Source organism: Clytia hemisphaerica, unplaced genomic scaffold, assembly GCF_902728285.1.
Source record: "Clytia hemisphaerica strain Z4C2 unplaced genomic scaffold, Clytia hemisphaerica genome assembly, whole genome shotgun sequence".
Classification (NCBI taxonomy): Eukaryota; Metazoa; Cnidaria; class Hydrozoa; order Leptothecata; family Clytiidae; genus Clytia; species Clytia hemisphaerica.
Window position 1 is genome coordinate 946,646 of NW_027103761.1, and position 21,269 is coordinate 967,914.

A 21,269-nucleotide genomic window follows, 5' to 3' on the forward strand; every position below is an offset into this window, starting at 1 on the left:
ATCATAATCTGATACTTTGAGACAAGAAAACTGACGAGGCACTGCCCGGATTTGAACCGGGGATCTCCTGTTTACTAGACAGGCGCTTTAACCGCTAAGCCACAGCGCCGAATGATGTTGACGCAGGGAAATTTGAATGGCAATACTCTACGTACTTTGTTCATGTCGAAGAGTAGGTATTGGTCTGTCGATAGCCTTTTCATTTCATCTGGCAATACACCTTCTTTCTATCATCGTCTGTCTGTTGGTTTAGGTCAGCGAGATGTATTTTATTCGCAACATGAAAGTGGCACTCCCGTGCGGGGAATCGAACCCCGGCCGCCTGGGTGAAAACCAGAAATCCTAACCACTAGACCACACGGGACATGTCTTTACAAAACGATTCTTCGTCGAGTACACCAAATCGTATTTATCCTTCCTAAAGTGACGCAAAAAGTCTTTTGATTGACACAAACCTAAAGCAACTTGAGACAGTCTTGATAAGCGTTTCAAAGTCGTTTCAAACTCTTTGAAAGTCAATACTATCTTCAATTGCTTTCGCCCAAGGGCTTTCGCCTTGACAGCGCTATATAGTTTAAATATTTCAACGCCGTATTACTCATTGTGGTGATTTAGTTCTACATGAAACACACCTGTCTCATTGCCCCGTGGATACTTGTGGGGGCGTACTGGACTTCGTAATACCGATATACGGATCATTTTTTCTCTCAATTACACTATTTTTTTATGAGAATGGTGTAAATCCATTTCATTGTGGATATTCTTATTTTCTTTTTAGGAAAATCATCTTAAAATATCCTTACAGCTTTTTTATAGGCTAGGATCTTAATTCTGACTTTTGATTTAACATTTCGTACATACGTCTCAAGCATAAAATGGCATTTTTGTGAAGGAGTGAGCCTTACTTTGGGGTAATTGGCAATCTATAATTACAATAAGGGTCAGTTTTTTCACCTTCAAAAGTCTCTCTAACGATTACAAAACTTCTAAAAAAGGTCACTCCAAGGGTTACTTTTTCAGTAAAAATTGGTTTTATACAAAAGTTTTGGGCCGAGAATGCAGTGATTAAGAGCTATTGTCAGCTGGTTGAGGGCAGTAGCGTGGGTTGGACTAAAATTCGGGCAAACTAAGGAGAAAATTGTAGAAGATTTTGATTTTGGTGCCCCCTATGTAAAGCACAAAATCTTTTGGGTATTTTCCCTCTTTTTGGCCGAAAACTGACATATCTAAGGTGTAAAAGAGCAAAGGGGTGCCCAAATTAGTAATTAAAGGCTTCTTTTTGCACCCTTTGTATTTAGTCGCCCCTTTAAGAACGTCCGCTGGGGGGGGAGTAGCCCCTCCTGCCACCACGCTACTGGTTTTTGGTGGGGCAAAAGTCAAATTTTTCTAAAATGTCACAAATACTCTAACTAGCGCCCTCTTCCCCCACAGCGTTCCTTAATATACGTATGATATTACCAGGGACAGATTATTTATTAGGTCAGATCTTTGAATATATCTTTGAAAGGAGGCCCCACCATGGCCGACCAGAAAAAAATTCAAAATTATTGACCGCCACGGGCCAAATCTTTAAAGATAAAGAGATAAATTTGATAGAGCAAAGAATTTGGAAGAAGCCAATGCGAGCGAAGCGAGCAAGAAATTTGAAATATTTTGTTTTGAATAGTTGTGTTCAGCAAATTGGTAGATTGTCAAAAAACTTTATTGCAAGCGAAGCCAAAAAAAAAACTTTATAAAAGTTATTTCACCAAAATTGGTCTTGGATAGTTAACCAAAAATACCGAAATAACGACATAAAAAATGGTCTTTTACCGATACCGAGATGGTCTTAAAATACCAATAACTATCAAATTTGTCCCCTAATACCGATTTACCGATCTTAAAAGACCAATCCTGATGTACTGATATCCCATACGCTCTTCCCCGTACTTAGACAAAATTGGTGCCGACTGCGTGCAAGCCTTAAGAGTGTTTTTTTTTCTCACCACCTTGAAAGTCTTTCAAGGGGTACAAAAGTCATTAAAAAGTAATTTGTTGATGGCAGAAAAGCCATCTTTAATGAGCTTGATGATTGAGTTTTAATTATGTTTAATTTGTAATCCCGGGTGTATATAAGTTCTTTTTAATTATTTTTACTGTCGTTTTTACAAGAACTTGAGAACTTGACTTTACATTTTTCGTTGTCTATTTTCTGTTTGGATTTCTAGTTTTCTACTTAAGTTCTTAATATTTCGACCAGTCATTAATAAAACCTTTTCACAGCCACAAAGGTAAAAATAATTGCTGAATTTTCTTTTGAGACTTTCGTTCATTTTTTGATTTTGATTTTTGATTTTTTAATCTCTCTCGTGTGTGTGTCGAACTCCTCTTGCGATTGCTTGAGTGAATAACGGTAGGGTTTAGAACCCTCGTTGGATTTTTTTTGCGCGCAACTTGTTCAAGTAACAAGAATTTTTTATCTTCAGAGAGCGAGATAATGCCCAGTAGTTGGGCCGTCCTGTTTTGAATTTTTGAACAGCGAGATTTTTGAACTTTTGAATTTTTTTTTGAAAGTATTTTTTGTTTTACGTTTTGCTGCAAGCTTGAGGCGATTTTCAATTTTGCAAGTTTGATTTGATTTTTTGATGATGCGCTAGTGCATAAGTGCGCGGTTTGGTAAAGTTTTTTAACTTAGGAATTTTATGAAAATTGTTTGAACCATCCTCACCCAGAGGAAATCTGATCCGTCAGTTCTTTTCGGAGTCGTTTTGTTGCTTTGATTTGTGATTCATCTGTTGAAAATATTTTGTCATCTCGTAATATTATATTATAACATCTTACAATTACATATATAATAATAAAGAAAAATATTGGATGTTAATCACTTCAGTGCTGAAAATCCAATCTAGATTTTGACTAGCTGCTTGATAGTAACGTGATTTGATGAAATATTGGATGTTAATCACTTCAGTGCTGAAAATCCAATCTAGATTTTGACTAGCTGCTTGATAGTAACGTGATTTGGTAAAATATCGGATGTTAATCACTTCAGTGTTGAAAATCTAATCTAGATTTTGACTAGCTGCTTGATAATATCGTAATTTGATAAAATTTGTTTGAAACTTGTTTTGGAGTTATGTCTGAACCATCGGAAAATGAAGCGGCTCGTCAGTCTGATTGGGATAGAAATGTGACTAAGTGGAAGACCAGAAGATCTGATAAAAATTATGATTTTGAGCTTTTTAAGAGACAGAGGTGTAGGCTTGATGCTGAAATTATGAAAAGATGTGATCATGTTAATGAAATGTTGTTGAAGTCTTTGCCATCTAGTTCTGTTAATGATGAAATCATGGGTTTAGATAAGGCTTTTGCCGAATTGCTCTTTGTATGTGAAAAGTTGTAACCACTGATTAATGAACCACGTGAATTAGATTCGTTTTTGGCTAGTGTAGATACCGACATTTTCTTGACTAAAAGTTCTGCCATACGTTATGCTAAGGAATCTGAAGCTAAATCTATCACGAAATCAACAAGGTCGTCGGGGAAGAAATCTTCGTTAGGGGCAACTAGTTCTTCGTCAAAGAGGACTTCTCCAGAAGAAAAAATGCTCGAGAATGCTACTCAACTGGCTAGTCTAGAAGTTGAACTTGCCTTTGCTGAGAGGGAGGGTGTTAGTGAAAAGGATCGTTTGCTCCTTGAAAAAGAAGTTGCTAAGAAAAGGGCAATTTCTGATATTTTTGAAAATTGGACGTTGGGAAATTCAAACTTCGAGAAAAAGGCTGAGTCTACAAGAAAAAGTATTCCTATTTCTTCTAAGCAAATTTCTTGGCCAGAGTCTGTATCTAGCCATGGTAGTGTCAATTTTTTGCCAGCTCCACCTTCTAAACCTAGAACACGAAGTGTGAGAAGAGTTTCTAAGTTTCAAACGACCGTTGATACTGCTGATATTTCGAATGCTCTTTTTGATCTTGTTAAAATGCAAGGTGCTCCTGCGGTTAAACTTGAGGTTTTCAAGGGTGATCCATTGGAATATAGATCATTCATAACAAATTTTGAAGAACTAGTTGAAAAGAGGATCTCTGACAGTGAAGGACGTCTAGCTCGCTTAATGAATTTTACTGAGGGAGAGGCTAATGACTTAATTCAGTGTTGTCTGTACTTAAGTGATGGTTATAATCATGCTAAGTCTCTATTGAAGAAAAAATACGGTGATCCCCACCGAATTATGACTTTTTTCAAAAAGGAACTAGATCGTTGGGAAGCTATTAAACCAGGAGACTCCTCTGCCTTTGGTAAATTTTATTCATTTTTACTTAAGTGTGGTTCCGTCATTGAGAATAAACTTTGGAATAGTTTTGATACAGCTGATAATCTTTGCATAATAACCAGTAAACTTCCACTGCATTGTCATGATAAATGGAATAGAAAGGTGATAAACATTCGAACTGAGTCTGACCGTGAGCCCTGCTTTAAGGATGTGCTTTTGTTCGTGGAAAATGAAATGATAGTTGCAAGTGATCCACTTTTCTCAAGGGAAGCTTTTAAAGATCGGTTTTATGATGATTCTAGAGTTGGTCGTAGTGATTTCAAACCAAAAAGATTACACGATAGAAAGGATGGTACAAAGGGTTATAAGACGTTTCTTTGTTCGGCTTGTGACGTAGACCATGATATTGAAGTTTGTCCAATCTTTAAAGGGAAAACAATGGAGGAAAAGTTTCGATTTATATTGAAGGAAAAGCTTTGTTTCGGATGTCTTGAAAAAGGTCATCTTGCTTCAAGTTGTAAAAATCGAAGAACTTGTCTGGTTTGTAATAAAAAGCATCCAACTATTACTCATGGAATGAGATTTCGTCATCCTCCACGTCTACCTCCTAAAGACTCGAAGAAAGACAGCTCTGAATCTAAAGAACCTGATGTCAGACCTTGTCCTAAAAAGCCTGAAGTTTCAAATCCACCTGTTAGTTGTATTTTGAATAAGGATTCTGAAAGAAACATTAGTATGTGTGTTGTTCCAGTTATATTACGTCATGAATTGTCTAAATCTGACATTGTTACATTTGCTGTGTTGACAATTGTTCACAAGCTTCCTTCATTTCTGAAGATATTTTATCAATGTATCGACACCAACTATTTGAGAAAATAGTCAGAGAGAAATTGCAAATCCACCTTGAAGAAAACAACCTATACAATCCAACACAACATGGTTTCAGACCAGGGCGATCTTGCTTGAGTCAACTATTGGCTCATGTAGAAAGACTGATATCTCACCTACAAAACAATGAAAATGTTGATGTAATCTACCTTGACTTCAGCAAGGCCTTTGACAAGGTGGACCATCACATCTTGCTACACAAGCTAAAAATCAATGGAATCAAAGGACAACTATTGAACTGGATACAATCCTTCCTTACTGAGAGATACCAAAAAGTTTCCATAAACACGTTCCCATCAGATGAAGCAAAAGTTACAAGCGGAGTTCCACAAGGCTCAGTTCTGGGCCCCCTCTTGTTTCTGGTAATGATTAGTGACATAAACGAAAAGATTAAACATTCCATCCTCTCATCTTTTGCTGACGACACACAAGACTTATGAAGGCAATATCTTGCGCTGCAGATGTGAGTCTCCTTCAAGATGATCTAGACGTTGTCTATGACTGGACATCCATCAACAATATGGAGCTCAATGGGAAAAAGTTTGAACACATTGCATACGGAAAAAATGAACAACTGAAAGTACACTCAGTCTACAAATCAGATGTACAGCAGCCAATCGAAATAAAAAGTGCTGTGAAAGACCTGGGTATCTTGCTATCAAACAGCCTGTCATATGAAATGCACATTCAAACGATCACTGACAGAGTCAAGGGTATAAGTGCCTGGATATACAGAACCTTCAAGTCCAGAGATAAATCAGTAATGATCACTCTTTGGAAGACATTGGTACTTCAACATCTGGAATACTGCTCCCAGCTATGGTCTCCTACAAAGCGATCCCTGATGCAAGAACTGGAGTATCTGCAAAAATCCTTTATAAAAGGGATCCAACTTCCACCCAATTTGAATTATTGGGAGAAGCTCAAACACCTCAACATGTACAGTCTCGAGAGAAGACGCGAAAGATACCAAATTATATATACATGGTGTATAATCGAACAACTGGTGCCAAATTTTAACTATGGTGAAGGGGAAGGCGGTATTTATTCATATACAAACCAACGCCTGGGAAGAAAATGCCACCTCAAACCAGTGAATACAACAAACAAGAACATTTGGAAGAGCTGCCTTTCAGACACCGGTCCAAGACTATTCAATGTGTTACCAAGAAAAATACGTGACATGACCAAATGTTCCAAAAATTCCTTCAAAAAACAACTTGATCAATTTCTGCAAGATGTTCCCGACCAGCCACTGCTCCCTGCCTATCTCCCTTACAGGATGGCTGACTCGAATTCAATTGTTGAAATGGTCAAACACCGGACCCCACGGGTTGAGTGAGCAGAGAATTTGCTGAAACACATCAAAGGTAATCAAAGGTAAATAATCAAACTGAACGTACTGATTTGACTGTTGACACAATCACTTCCTGTAAGACTGAAGCTTGTCATGTTGTATCTGGACTGAAAGTGAAAGGATTGCATGCTGGTGATGGAAGTTGGACATCTCTACCAAAACTTTTTAGTAAATCTTACATTCCAGTTGATCAAAGTGAGATTCCTACATCTAAGTCTATTCAAGCTTGGCCCTATTTGAAATCTATAGAGTCTGAACTTCCAAACACTGCTTCTTTGAAAATAGGAATTTTGGTTGGAGGAAATTGTCCTAAAGCTATTGAGCCTGTGAAAACAATTGCTAGCCAAGATGATGGTCCCTTTGCTTACAAGACAAAGTTAGGCTGGTGTGTCGTAGGACCAATTTGTTCTCCTAGATCTAAGTCTGTAGCATGTTGTAGAATTTCGGTGAATTCTAATGGTAGATCCAATCATCTGTTGGTTGAAGAGCCAAGAGTTAAGGATTCTGGAATTGAGACTATGCTTAAGAACCTATTTTCTATTGAAACTGTGCCTGAAACTCGCATGTCTGATTTTGAGGTATTTTCACAAGATGATCTGCATTTCCTTGAAATAGTTGAGTCCTCAGAGTTCATTGATGGTCATTATCATGTTCCACTACCATTTAGAAATAAGAATCAGTCCTTCCCTGACAATTTTCCACAAGCTTTGAAAAGAATGGATTCGTTGAAAAGAAAATTTCAATCTTCTGCGCAGTTTCACTCTGATTATGTTAGTTTCATGAAGAATATCATCGAGAAAGGTTATGCTCAAGAGGTTACGTCATCATATCCTGAGGGTCAGAATTGGTACATTCCACATCATGGTGTATATCACCCTACGAAAAATAAAATTAGAGTTGTTTTTGATTGTAGTTCGTCATACAAAGGTTTCTGTATGAACAAAGAGCTTGTGCAAGGTCCTGATCTAGCTAACCATTTGATTGGAATTTTGATGAGATTTCGCCAGGAACATGTTGCTTTCACAGCTGATATTGAATCCATGTTTTTCCAAATCAAAATTCCTGAAAGTCAACGTCGGTTTCATCAATTTCTGTGGTGGAGGGATGGTGACTATTCCAAACCACCTGTCACTTATGAGATGAATGCACAGCGCGAAACATAGCTGAATACGGGAGTATGTCGATTTCTGTTTAGATACGCATCCGTGAGTATACAGTGCCGTATACGAATAAAACGTATACGGAGTATAAATTTTCCCGTAAACATATCATTAGGATTTATATTCCCGGTTACGTTATATTCTTTTCGGATAACCCATTATAGGTATACTGTGTTCGGATATCATTTTATACTCTATGGGTGTCGCTACACTCACGCCCGTTCAGAGAAAAAACATCCGCCCTTGCTGGGTTCCAGCTCCTTTTTTGATTTTATGAAACGCACAAAAACAACAAAGCAGTCTTCTTGAATTTGGCGGCAAGCAAGATGGCGGAAAGTTCCCATTGAGCTTAAGATTTGAAGTAACATGAAGGACTTTATTGTCAAGAATAACAGAATTAACTCCAAGCTAAGTATATTTTATTATTTTAAAACTTAAACTTCTATTGTTTTTTTGAGATTGAAGACAGTTATTAAAAAATGATAAGAAAGATTTTAAGGCAGAAAAAAGGTACTATACTGTTTGAATTTTTTTATGGCTTAGTTTTGATGCATTTTTTTTCAATGACGGTGTTGATATTATTTCATTGCTGTACATTATATGCTGCACTGTATAGTAAAGAGAAAAGTAAGCTTGAATTACAGATTTTGAACATAATTTAGAATAACTGTAGCTAGGATTCTGTTTTTATGGCTGTGTTGTGTTTGTATTCTCTTCATTTTGGTTTTACTCATATTTTGATTTCGTCCATATTATAGTAAAAATCTTTTGATGTATGTAAATCTTTAAACAAATATTTCCAGTTATGGTAAATGCAAAAACTAAATTTGAGTAGATTTTTTGATTAGAGATGGATCATTATTCCTCCCTTAGATCTTTTTGAAACACTGTAATATCTGGCATATGTGTAGTCATCAAGCATGCCAAACACATATCAGCATTAGCCATTCAATAGAGTGTCAAAATGTGGATATTACTTTGTTTCAAAACTAAGGGACTAGCTATGATTGTAATTTTTGGAACAATACAAAATCTTTGAAGTTCTTTTGAATCAGATGTGCATGTTGTTAGTCATTTTAATGCCAAAACAACATCAACAGTCAAAACATTCTAAACCATGTTTAAACTGTAAAAATTATGATTCAATTGGACTTTAATTTTTTTGTTTTGTTTTTTGTAATTACTTTCAAAGCTTAATTTTCTTAGAAATATTGGAAAGCATAATGCTAAAAAGCAGTTTCAAAAAAACCTTGTGTACTATAACTTCTGAATAACATTTTTGTAAACAAAATAATTTCGTTTGAGATAGATTATTCTGCAAAGTCTTTTTGTGCATGAAAGTTATTTGACAAGGTGTTGAGATTTTCTCTATTAGGCAAGTTAAATTTTTTTAGATAAATCTTTAATTATGAGTGTAAGTTTATGCTAATCGGTAACCAGTCAGTTAGCCATGGCCAGATATATTTTGGATTGCATTTCCATTATCCTGTTTAGCCTGAATTTCTTGGTTGTAAACTGTTTTTGATCTTTCTTCTATTAACTCTGCCTAAATCCTTGTTGTAAGGCCATGACCAAAAAATCTGTAGCTTCACCCAACAATTGAATTAGCACTTTTTGTTATTTAATGCTAACAAGATTCGCAAAAATGCGACTAAATATTTCCTTAAAAATGAAGGTCATTATTGACATATACTAGCAAGTAGCTGTCGCTAAGAATGCCCCGCAGAGCTTCTTATCGAAATTTCCCTAAGTAAGCAAAATTACGCATGTGTAGATTTTAAATTCGTTTTATCGATAAGATTTAAGTTGGAGGAAGAAAGCTTGGTTTCAACTTTACTTTTTAGATGACATGGGATAGACGGTCGCTCACATCTCAAAAAGAGAAGTTATCGCTCACACGTTATCACAGTGAAAACGCCAAAAATTCTGAAATTTATTTGATTCTTATAAAGTAGACACTTATAATAAAAATAAATATGCTCATCTTTTTCGCCATACTTTGTTTACTTTGTAAGACTTATTTACCGAAAGATATATTGCCTTCAATCAAGAGTTATTGATTTGATTCTTATAAAGTAGATGCTTATAATAAAAATAAATATGCTCATTTTTTTATCCATCCTTTGTTTACTTTTTCATAACTAATTACCTAAAGATATATTGCCTTCAATCAAGAGTTATTGATTTGATTCTTATAAAGAAAATGCTTATAATAAAAATAAATATGCTCATCTTTTTTGCCATCCTTTGTTTACTTTGTAAGAACTAATTACCGAAAGGCATATTGCCTTCAATCAAGAGTTATTGATTTGATTCTTATAAAGAAAATGCTTATAATAAAAATAAATATGCTCATCTTTTTTGCCATCCTTTGTTTACTTTCTAATAACTAATTTCCGAAAGATATATTGCCTTCAATCAAGAGTTATTGATTTGATTCTTATAAAGAAAATGCTTATAATAAAAATGAATATGCTCATTTTTTTCGCCATCCTTTGTTTACTTTGTAAGAACTAATTACCGAAAGGCATGTTGCCTTTGCTCAAGAGTTATTGATTTGATTCTTATAAAGTAGATGCTTATAATAAAAATAAATATGCTCATCTTTTTTGCCATCCTTTGTTTACTTTCTAATAACTAATTACCGAAAGGCATATTGCCTTCAATCAAGAGATATTGATTTGATTCTTATAAAGTAGACTTTCTTTAGGCGCTAAAACGGGCGTCAGTCAGGGCGTACGGAAGGCGTTTTGACACTGGAAATTATGATGGAGAAAGCCCGTTTTAACAAATATTTCCCTTTTGGAAAACGGGAAATATTTAATAATTATAAACTATTTATATTTACTTTTTATTTTAGCACTAAAGTGATGTTGCGTGTACATGGACATCGTTTAAATTTCAAGGAAATTAACCCTAAACTAAGTAAGTCATTATTATGTCGCAACATGATCTTACTCAGTATCTTGACTCTCAAAATTTTATTTTACTTCCTCTCCAATGAAGAAAGTGTTCAGTAAAAGACTACTATTTAACAATAGAAATTCTTTCCCCGTTAGTTTTTTGATGGAAATGTTCATCCCCACTGTGAGAAGAAGTTCCACCGGCGCTGCGAGACAGGGGTGTTATTAATAAAAACAAAGCTTGAGTTAAAAGAAGAGTTCAAGAGCTAAAATACCTGGACTTTTTCATCAGTGAAATATTTTTCCTTAAAATGTCTATCAAAAAAAATTTTTGAATCACCTCTAGATATGATTCTCAATAAGTTTGCACAGTCTGTAAATGTAACTTTTCAAATTGGTGGCCCCTCCCAAATATTTCATCAAAAGTTTCAAAAGACACCCCTGTCTCACTGCCTCTTTGAAACTTTTGCTTTCAGTGGGGATAAAAACTGGTATCAAAATCCCAATGGGAATAGAAATTATATTGTTCCAAGGTTAAAAGATCCAGTGGGGATGGTTTTTGAATGCAACTTTTAAACATTGAATTTAAAATGGGGATGAAATGAAAGTCAATTTTTATAGTGGACTGGAATCTCAGGGTAATTTTCCATCGGGGACGAAGAGAATCTGACCTATTATTAGAACACATACCGTCTGTTCCCTCAAGTGTAAGGTTTTACTTATGATGTAAAGTACGATTTAGCTGGTGAAGAACTTATGATGTCACTTAAACTATAAGATTTTGTTTTTGTTCCCTTTTAGGAGTTACAAATCCTTTTGTTTGCACAAGTGAAACCAACTGGTTAACTGAGGTAAGAATAAATATTTTTGAGTTAACTTTGATTACTTGCGTATAAGCCTATTATTCCTTTCCCCATGTAATAACTATATTGAGAAATGTACAATTTTAGATTGTTTTTCATAAGGCAAAAGGATCTAATATGGTCACACTTTTTTTCACTTTTCAAAGATATTTAACCATATGAACACTTGAGCTGATTTGTAACTCTCAAAAAGTGCTCCGCAACGCATACGTCATAATTATTACTTTTAAATTTTTTACATTTGTACGAGTTGCAATGCTGCTCAATTAAAGATACATGCAAAGTCTTACATATCTTTTGTCAAATGATGCAATTAATGTACAAGAGAAACGCAAAAGGATTGGAGCTCGTACAAACACATCAAGAAGAGTAATGATTATGTCAAAAGTGTGCGCTATATAAACCTTAAAAGATGCTTACCCTATTTCCCATTCAAGCTACCAAATTGACAGAATTTTGGAACTCCTTCTGAAAATTTTATTTTGTCTTTCAGCTATAACTTGGAACCTTGACGTAAAGAAATTATCAAACGGCTGAACAAGACAACATTTTGGCTGGTGATGAATAAAGATTCAGACGCCAGCGACTTTAATATAAGCATAATGATCAAATGATTGATAAATATATACTGTATTGTGTCACAGACCCGTTGGTACTTCTACATATTGTAAAAATCAGACAAATTGTACCCGGTTAGAGAACCCACCCGGTGATCTATAATGAAGGTTTTTTTAGCCTTGGGATGCTGTTAACTTTTTTTCTTTTAAAATCCTAAGAATATTTTTAATTTCATCTTCTAAGGGGTATTTTATCCATTTTCTGAGAAATTGGGTCTAAAATGTTCTTTCATTTTAACAAACGAAGCCTTATGTTCTTATAAAGAAAACATGTGGAATAACACAATCGTTTAAGACAAGCGATCTCATTCCTATCGTAATTTGTACCTTAATTTTATGTCGACTACAGTACACTTTTTTTTATAAGAACCAGTAAATTTTTGCTGAGGCTCGGCTGTTCTTATTTTTTTGGCACTTTGAGCCTTGAATTGTTCTTACTTTGTTCTTATTTTTTCTAAGGTAAAAAACAAGTTTTGGCTATTTACTTCACTGTTTAGAGGATTTTAGAAACCATTGATTCTTTTTGCTATAACTCTCTAACTTCAGCCTCTCCACTGTTCTTAAATTGTTCTTATTTTTTGGCATTTTTCAGCCTCATTGTTCTTATTTTTTGGCATTTTTCAGCCTCATTGTTCTTATAAAAAAAAGTGTATGTTTTTCACCGGGTCACTGATACAGGGTTGTTAAAATTTTGTATTGTCGATTTAGTTGTTTGATCGGTTCGAGGATACTTTTAACACAATCAATAAATTATTTACCTCTATTTTTATCTCATTAAACATTTTAGATTTGTTAAATAATTTTTTGTACGCTCTGCTTGGTCTATTATGTTACAAAAAAAACAACTTCATTACAATAGTTTTGTCTTTATTCGTTTTATTTTTCTTCCTCGATTCCTCCTATGGTTTTCGTAATTACAGTGCTCTTTTTGGCAAACAAGATTCTCTCGTCTCCTTCAGTACTTAATGAAAGGTTATCAAAAATATCTATACAGCAAATTTTGAAAAGTTGAAAAGGTTTGTGTGCTAATAAAAAATCTCTTTTGTTTTTGTATACTGGAGTATATTACAGAAAAATGAAAAACCCTTGAAACCCTATCATTCTCCCGTTTTCATATACAAGGGGTATGATGTAATATATTAAGTAGTACACGGCTTCCCTTATTCACGTTGCATACGTATCAGGAATATACAGATATATACGGAATAAAATATACGGTCAATATGAAAGATACATCATACGTAACCGATATACTATACTCCACGGATATGAATTCAGGGGTATATAACAATATGCGGAGTCTCACTTTGGAGTATGTGGTAACACGGATATTATAATATGCGGGATCAAAATTGCAAAATATATTACAGTATATTTTATTTATGCGGTAAAATGTAATGAAAAAATCGTACCGGATATCGACCCCTTTCACGCTGTGATGCTCATTTGCAAGGAAGTACTTCGTCACCAAGTTGTAGTAACTTTGCCTTGAAAAGAACAGCTTCTGCTGGTGAGATTGAATTTGGTTCTAAGGCTGCTGATACACTTAGAAAAAAATTCTATGTAGATGATTTACTCAAGTCTACTGATTCTGTTGAGTCTGCTAAGTCGCTTATATCTGACGTGTCAAGATTGTGTGATTCTGGAGGTTTCCATTTGACAAAGTTTTCATCAAATTGTCCAGAAGCATTGGAGTCTGTTCCTGTGATTAAAAGAAAAGATGAGAAGTGTTCCTCAGTTCAACGTGTTTTAGGTGTTTTATGGTCTTTGAAAAATGACATCTTTCAGTTTGAAGCACCTGATAAAGTCTTTGCAAAAACACGCCGTGGTATGCTTTCTGCTTTGAATTCGTTTTATGACCCATTAGGTCTTATCTCCCCGTTATCTTGAAAGGCAGATTGATATTTCAAAGTGTTTGTCAACTTCCAATCGGTTGGGATAACCCTGTACCGAAGGAATATCTTGTTCAATGGGAGAAATGGATTGAATCTTTATCTGATTTGAAATCTTTGCAAATTGATCGTTGTTTCAAACCTAAAGAATTTCGCGAGGTTGTAGAAATTAGTCTCCATCATTTTTCAGACACTTGTGATTATGGCTACGGTGGTTGCCATTATCTTAGATTCGTAAATTCTGACAATTCTGTCCATTGTTGTTTGATGATGGGTAAATCACGTGTTGTACCTGCAAAGAGTAATTATACTAGCCGTCACCCGGCGTCGCACCCGCCGAGTACAGTGTTGTTGAACACATCAAAAGCCCTTTGGATTGTAAATATTATTGACAGGTTGGCGAAGAGCACAAAATATAAAATTGGATAGTAAGGTATGAAGAAAAAAAGTTATTCTTACATTTCGCCATATATTCAATCTGTTACGCTATCACGTCACATGCCATGTTTTCTATAATGAATGAAAAGGTAAAACATAAATGGAATGTACCTATTTAAAATAAGTTAGAAAAAGGACACTGTTTTTAAACTTATAGAAAAATGTTTACTTACCTTTTATGTATAGCGGGAACAATACAACCATACCATATACCAATACAATACTCAATACATTCATTAAATTAGTATCTTACTGAAAATGACAAAAAGATGAATCATATTAAATCTTAAATTGATAACAATTCGTATATTTTTGCAAATAATATCGAAGAACCTTTTCCTAACGATTCCAATGATATGAATGGGACATTGACATTGAAAGATTGGCGTATTAAATAAACCTTGAAATGTATAGATACTAAAGTTTATGTTTGATTTTGCAAAGAATATCGAGGTAATAATAAAGGTTTCTATCTTGCCCTGAAAGACTATAAGTAGAATTAAGCAATATTATTTCAAAGTTGTGACTGACTGTTTTTTTAATTCTCTACTTGTCATCTATAACCCTGTGTGAACCATGCACAGGCGACTAAATAATAGAAATATATCTAACCCTGTGTGAACCATGCACAGGCGACTAAATAATAGAAATATCTAACCCTGTGTGAACCATGCACAGGCGACTAAATAATAGAAATATATCTAACCCTGTGTGAACCATGCACAGGCGACTAAATAATAGAAATATCTAACCCTGTGTGAACCATGCACAGGCGACTAAATAATAGAAATATCTAACCCTGTGTGCCACCATGCACAGGCGACTAAATAATAGAAATATCTAACCCTGTGTGAACCATGCACAGGCGACTAAATAATAGAAATATCTAACCCTGTGTGAACCATGCACAGACGACTAAATAATAGAAATATCTAACCCTGTGTGAACCATGCACAGGCAACTAAATAATAGAAATATCTATACACCTCTGAGTAACATGCACAGGCAACTATAAAATGCTAACTCTTATGAATAAATGGACTGGGCAAAGGTAGGTTAAATAAGCGATCTTCAGGGATTAATTTATGCATATGGCAATGATGTTTAATCTTTATCTGGTAAAATACCTAACTTTAAACTCTAAACGAAATTGTCAACAGTAGAAACCTTTCCTTTTTTAAGGGAATGATCTGAATACTTCATTTTGTAAATTCTCAACGGGAACTCAAATCCTGGAAACATTTTTCTGAATGAAAAGATACATTATAGGATATAATCAAAGATTTAAACTTGCAAGTGGAACCTTGTTGGAGTAACAAAAGTATATTCAAGCAACTATCTTGTCCTTCTTGCTATAGTGGTTTTGTGAGAATTTTAGGCTTAGTCAGAAAGGTAAAAACTAAAATGTGCAAGACTAATACAAAAAATTTTCCATGTAAGCCTTTCTAAGAGGATCATCCATCGATTAGTTATTGTAGTCAAGCTATGTTAAATCGATCATAGCTTGACACCAGTGGCTGCCTCTCCAGAAAGACTTACATGGAAGACTTTTTGGTCTATTTTATAATGGTGTTGGTGTTGGGGGGTTTGATTTGCAAGCTGCAAAGAATTATTCTTCGCGCTCCAGGACGACAAAAATCCAGCTGAATCCTGCCCACCTTTCTCCACCCAATGTTTAAAAGATTTCGTCGACCGTGGCCCGCCGTGTATGCTACGATAGCGGTCGTAAGCCTTTCTTGAAAGGTCTTTCTTGTTGGCCAGCTTCTCATCCTCAAAAACCTTCCTTTCCTCTTCTAGTCTTGCCTTCTCCACCGTTAATAATTCCCTTTCCTGCTCCAATTCATTTCTCATCCTTTCTAATTCCTGCCTTTCGTTTCGATTATTTAATTGTTCCCTCTCCACCTTTTCTTTCTCTTCGCTCAGCCATACTTTCTCACTCCTCAGTTGTTCTCGATCTTCCTCAATTGCTACTTTCATTTTCCTTATCCTTTTCTCTTCCGCTGTTATTTCTTCCATTAAAAAGTCATCGCTAGTCTGTGACATGATTTTTAATTCTAATTTGTTTTTAATTTTTGTCTGTAAAGAAAAGATATATATTAATTAATGGTAATCCCAAAACAATTCATATAAAACAGGCCTTAAAAATAAAGTGTGATTTTTACATTGGGGAAGATTTTAGACATGAGAAAAAAGAAGTTAGTTCAAATGTCTCTTTGGGTATTGAAGAGATAAATACATATAAATACATCTACATAAATTTTTCCTATTAAAGTTGGACAAAATAACTTAAACTCCTTAAAGGAACAAATTTTGGCGTAAACATATTTCGGTTAAAAAATGAAAAATAACTTTACAGTGGAGATTAAGTTTTGCTTTAAGCAAATCACTAATTAAGTGAAGATGAAGAAAGCATTGATTATTTCAAATTTGGAAAGGCAAAATACACCAAATTTTTCGAAATCTTTTCAGCGAAAATTTATTCCTTTAAGGTTCTTCTAAGCCTTGACTTTCAGTTAGCATTTTTAAGGCATATTACATATGCTTTAAAGATGTGTAACAGGGTACACCACGTGAAGGATAAGCCATAGGACTTTGTACCCCACCCTAAACACAAACGTTCAACATATCTTAACGTTTAGGGTACAAAGCTGCTTATAGGCATCTTAAAAACTGATTTTTTAAACGACAAAAAAAGTAAAACAAAGTTTAATTAACCCTTTATAAAAAAAATTGAGAGAATAATCATCTTTGAAACAAACACTATCAACATGTTTCAAAAATTTGTAGCTATAACACTACAACACTATGAAAACATTATCAACATTCATAGCGGAAACTCTTTTAAAAAATAACACTTCAAAATTGAGTATAATCATCTCTGAAACAAACACACTATCAGCATGTTACAAAGATTTGTAGCTATAACACTACAACACTATGAAAACAATATCAACACTCATAGCGGAAACTCTTTTAAAAAACAACACTTAAAAATTGAGTATAATCATCTCTGTAACAAACACTATCAGCATGTTACAAAAATTTGTAGTTATAACACTACAACACTATGAAAACATTATCAACATTCATAGTGGAAACTCAGAAACAATAATAAAACGATGCAAAAGGACTTAACTGCACAAATTTTATCTTACAAATTAAAAAAAGTTATCTATTCAGAGAATGTTAAATATTGTCCACTTTATTATTATTACCTTTGATTTGTTATTTTGATGTCAATTTTGGTGTCATATGAAAGTTAATTTAGTTTACAATCATCATTATATAGTACGATAAGCATATGGACATATCAACTTATTGTTGAAGATCGGAAAGGTAAACATTATGTTAGATCGTGTAGCCTTTGGCTAATATTTAGAAACCGAAATAATTAATAAGTAACGATTTGGATTTGTATTGTGTTTCATTCAAATGGTTTTGTCAACCATTAAGTCATAAAATGATGATTTAAATACCAAGTTGTAGTAACTTTGCCTTGAAAAGAACAGCTTCTGCTGGTGAGATTGAATTTGGTTCTAAGGCTGCTGATACACTTAGAAAAAAATTCTATGTAGATGATTTACTCAAGTCTACTGATTCTGTTGAGTCTGCTAAGTCGCTTATATCTGACGTGTCAAGATTGTGTGATTCTGGAGGTTTCCATTTGACAAAGTTTTCATCAAATTGTCCAGAAGCATTGGAGTCTGTTCCTGTGATTAAAAGAAAAGATGAGAAGTGTTCCTCAGTTCAACGTGTTTTAGGTGTTTTATGGTCTTTGAAAAATGACATCTTTCAGTTTGAAGCACCTGATAAAGTCTTTGCAAAAACACGCCGTGGTATGCTTTCTGCTTTGAATTCGTTTTATGACCCATTAGGTCTTATCTCCCCGTTATCTTGAAAGGCAGATTGATATTTCAAAGTGTTTGTCAACTTCCAATCGGTTGGGATAACCCTGTACCGAAGGAATATCTTGTTCAATGGGAGAAATGGATTGAATCTTTATCTGATTTGAAATCTTTGCAAATTGATCGTTGTTTCAAACCTAAAGAATTTCGCGAGGTTGTAGAAATTAGTCTCCATCATTTTTCAGACACTTGTGATTATGGCTACGGTGGTTGCCATTATCTTAGATTCGTAAATTCTGACAATTCTGTCCATTGTTGTTTGATGATGGGTAAATCACGTGTTGTACCTGCAAAGAGTAATTATACTACTCCTCGTCTTGAATTAATTGCTGCTACTCTCTCGTCTCAGATTGCTAAATTCATCGCAAAAGAATTGGATTTCGAAATTGCTTACGAATTGTTTTGGTGTGATAATACCTGTACATTGGGTTACATTCGAAATTCTAGTAAAAGGTTTAAGAAGTTTGTATCGAACAGAGTGTCGCTTATCACTAAATCATCTGATTCGTCTCAGTGGAAATATGTTGATTCTGTTGATAATCCAGCAGATCATGCATCTAGAGGCTTGAAAGTTAAAGGAGATGATAAAAAGCTGTCTGAGTGGTTCAATGGTCCAAGTTTCTTATGGAAAAATCCTTTGAGAACTAATGATTTTTCGTCTGATATTGTATCTGAAAATGATCCTGAATTAGTCAGTCCAAAAGCAACAAAGGTTTTGCTCGTAAAAGATGATTTTGTTGACATAATAAGTTACTTTGAGAAACATTTTTCTCGTTTTTTGAGGATGAAAAAAGTTATGTCCTTTATTCTTCTGTTCATTGAAAAGTGTCGAAAAAAGACTCGTAAACGTTATAGAAAAACAAGATCTACATCTGAATTTAAGTTTGACAGTCTTCTGTCAGTTGACGTTTTATCCAAAGCAACAACATGGATTTTTAAACTTATTCAAGAAAAATATTTTTCTTCTTTGTCTGATTCTAAACTTGTTTCGTTGAATGCCTTTTGTGATAAGGTTGGTTTATTTCGTGTAGGTGGTCGTTTGAAGAGGTCTGTACTACATGATTCTATCAAGTATCCTGTAATCATCCCTCAAGATTCAGAAGTTGCAAAGTCAATCGTCAGATTCTATCATGAGAAAGTTTTCCATTCTGGAAGGAATGCAACAATGAACGAGATAAGGGACAATGGTATATGGATTAGTAGTCTGTGCTCTCTTGTCAAGTCTGTTATCTGGAAATGTTTTCTATGTCGTAAGCTAAGAGGTAAATTTGGTACTCAGATTATGGCAGATCTACCTATTGAACGAACTCTTGAAGCACCTCCATTCAGTTTTTGTGGTGTTGATTTGTTTGGTCCCTTCCTTGTAAAGGAACGTCGAGCGATGGTTAAGCGTTGGGGTGTGATGTATACGTGTTTGTCGAGTCGAAGTGTTCATCTTGAGTCTGTCTTTTCTATGGATACTGATTCATTTATTCTGTGTTTGAGACGTTTTATTTGTAGAAGAGGTTCTATCAGGATGATAAGAAGTGATAATGGTACGAATTTTGTTGGTTGTCAAAGTGAGTTGAAAGAATTGTTTCGGAGTCTTGATCATAGTAAAATCAAATCGTTTTTGAGAGATGAGTTCAATGCTGATTACATCGTTTGGGAAAGGAATCCCCCATATTCGAGCCATTTTGGTGGTGTTTGGGAGCGTCAAATTCGTAGTGCTCGTAATGTTTTGAATGGTATTCTGTTGACACATAGCCAATCGTACAATGATGAGTCTTTCAGGACATTGCTGTGTGAGGTTGAATGTATTTTGAATTCTCTACCTTTGACTGTGGAGAATATCTCCGATCCTTTGAGTTTGAAGCCGATAACTCCAATGATGCTGTTGACTGGAAAGTCCAAGATTGTGTTACCACCACCTGGTGCCTTCAGTGATTCATCAGCTGGATATTCACGAAAACAATGGGAACGTGTTCAACATGCTGTCAACGAATTTTGGACTCGTTGGCAAAAGGAATTTTTAACAAAACTTCAAGAACGAACGAAATGGACGAGCAAGAGACGAAGTTTTCAAATTGGTGATATTGTGCTGCTTAAGACGGACGACAAGCGAAATCAATGGCCGCTCGGGCGCATAATTGTTGCCAATACGGACGAACACGGTGACTGTAGAAAGGTGACAGTTAAAACATTATACGGTGAATTCAAACGACCTATTTCTAACGTTGTGCTATTGGAAGAATGCGATTCCCCACCGAGGAGTTTTCAAGATTTTCAAGATTTTCATTTAATTGACGTCAAATACAATTGAGTAAGGTCACATCTGATAGCGACAGTCAAATTCAACAAAATCTGAGTTTTTCTGAAAAATCATGAAAAATCGCTACTAGACCCACTCAAATTCATCAAAAACATCAACCAATTCAACTTAAACATCACCATAACCAACCATCATGACGTCCACGAGGAATAAAAATACTCCAAATTCGCTTTGCAGTCCTTCATCCTGTGCTGACGACCAAAACGAAGAAAGTTTAACCTGCTCGAAGTGTAATCGACTAGTGCACTACATTTGTACAAGGCTACCACCCTACATGATTGCAGTCTGTAAAGACGGGAGAAGAACTGCGAACGCATGCAAATACGTGTGTCAAAATTGTGTGAAAGTAAATAAAGATCTTTTGGTCTTCTCCCCTCAACCTGGACCTCAACCATCCCTGCGAACGGCCGCCGAGCTTGCAAAATTAAATGAGACGATTAAAGAAAACGAAAAGACAATTAAGAAATTGAAGTCTAATGAACAACACCTTCTCGAGATTATAAGAGCTCACTAATCTAGAGAAGAAATTGTCTAATGACCCGGCATTTCATACTGTCGAATATGTAGAGAGTAAACTTGAAAAGAAACTAGAAACCTTCCGAACGGAAATCTTAACATCATTGAAAGAGGAATGTAAAAAATCGTATGCTGCAGCCACTTCTGCCAATGTCCAAGTGCCTAATGACAAT

General features: G+C 34.9%; 2 protein-coding genes, 1 long non-coding RNA gene and 2 other non-coding genes across 5 annotated transcripts; 2 read left to right on the top strand and 3 right to left on the bottom strand.

Annotated features, from left to right (window-relative positions):
• Positions 1-36: 36 nt before the first annotated feature.
• Trnat-agu (transfer RNA threonine (anticodon AGU)) lies at positions 37-109 on the bottom strand. The gene has a single exon. It is a non-coding gene; the product is annotated as a tRNA-Thr (tRNA).
• A 183-nt stretch (positions 110-292) lies between these two features.
• Trnae-uuc (transfer RNA glutamic acid (anticodon UUC)) lies at positions 293-364 on the bottom strand. The gene has a single exon. It is a non-coding gene; the product is annotated as a tRNA-Glu (tRNA).
• A 7,466-nt stretch (positions 365-7,830) lies between these two features.
• Positions 7,831-11,398, top strand: LOC136805656 (uncharacterized). Its single transcript, XR_010846434.1, has 3 exons — positions 7,831-8,063; positions 10,512-10,576; positions 11,356-11,398. It is a non-coding gene; the product is annotated as an uncharacterized lncRNA (long non-coding RNA).
• A 4,180-nt stretch (positions 11,399-15,578) lies between these two features.
• Positions 15,579-16,407, bottom strand: LOC136805648 (troponin T, cardiac muscle-like). The gene is made up of 2 exons (XM_067062224.1): positions 16,023-16,407; positions 15,579-15,610 (listed from the first exon to the last, which is right to left on the bottom strand). The coding sequence occupies exons 1-2, from the start codon at positions 16,405-16,407 to the stop codon at positions 15,579-15,581; spliced, it is 417 nt and encodes a 138-aa protein (XP_066918325.1).
• A 2,127-nt stretch (positions 16,408-18,534) lies between these two features.
• LOC136805649 (uncharacterized) lies at positions 18,535-20,571 on the top strand. The gene has a single exon (XM_067062225.1). It carries the CDS (start codon positions 18,535-18,537, stop codon positions 20,569-20,571), a length of 2,037 nt encoding a protein of 678 aa, XP_066918326.1.
• The last annotated feature ends 698 nt before the right edge of the window (positions 20,572-21,269 follow it).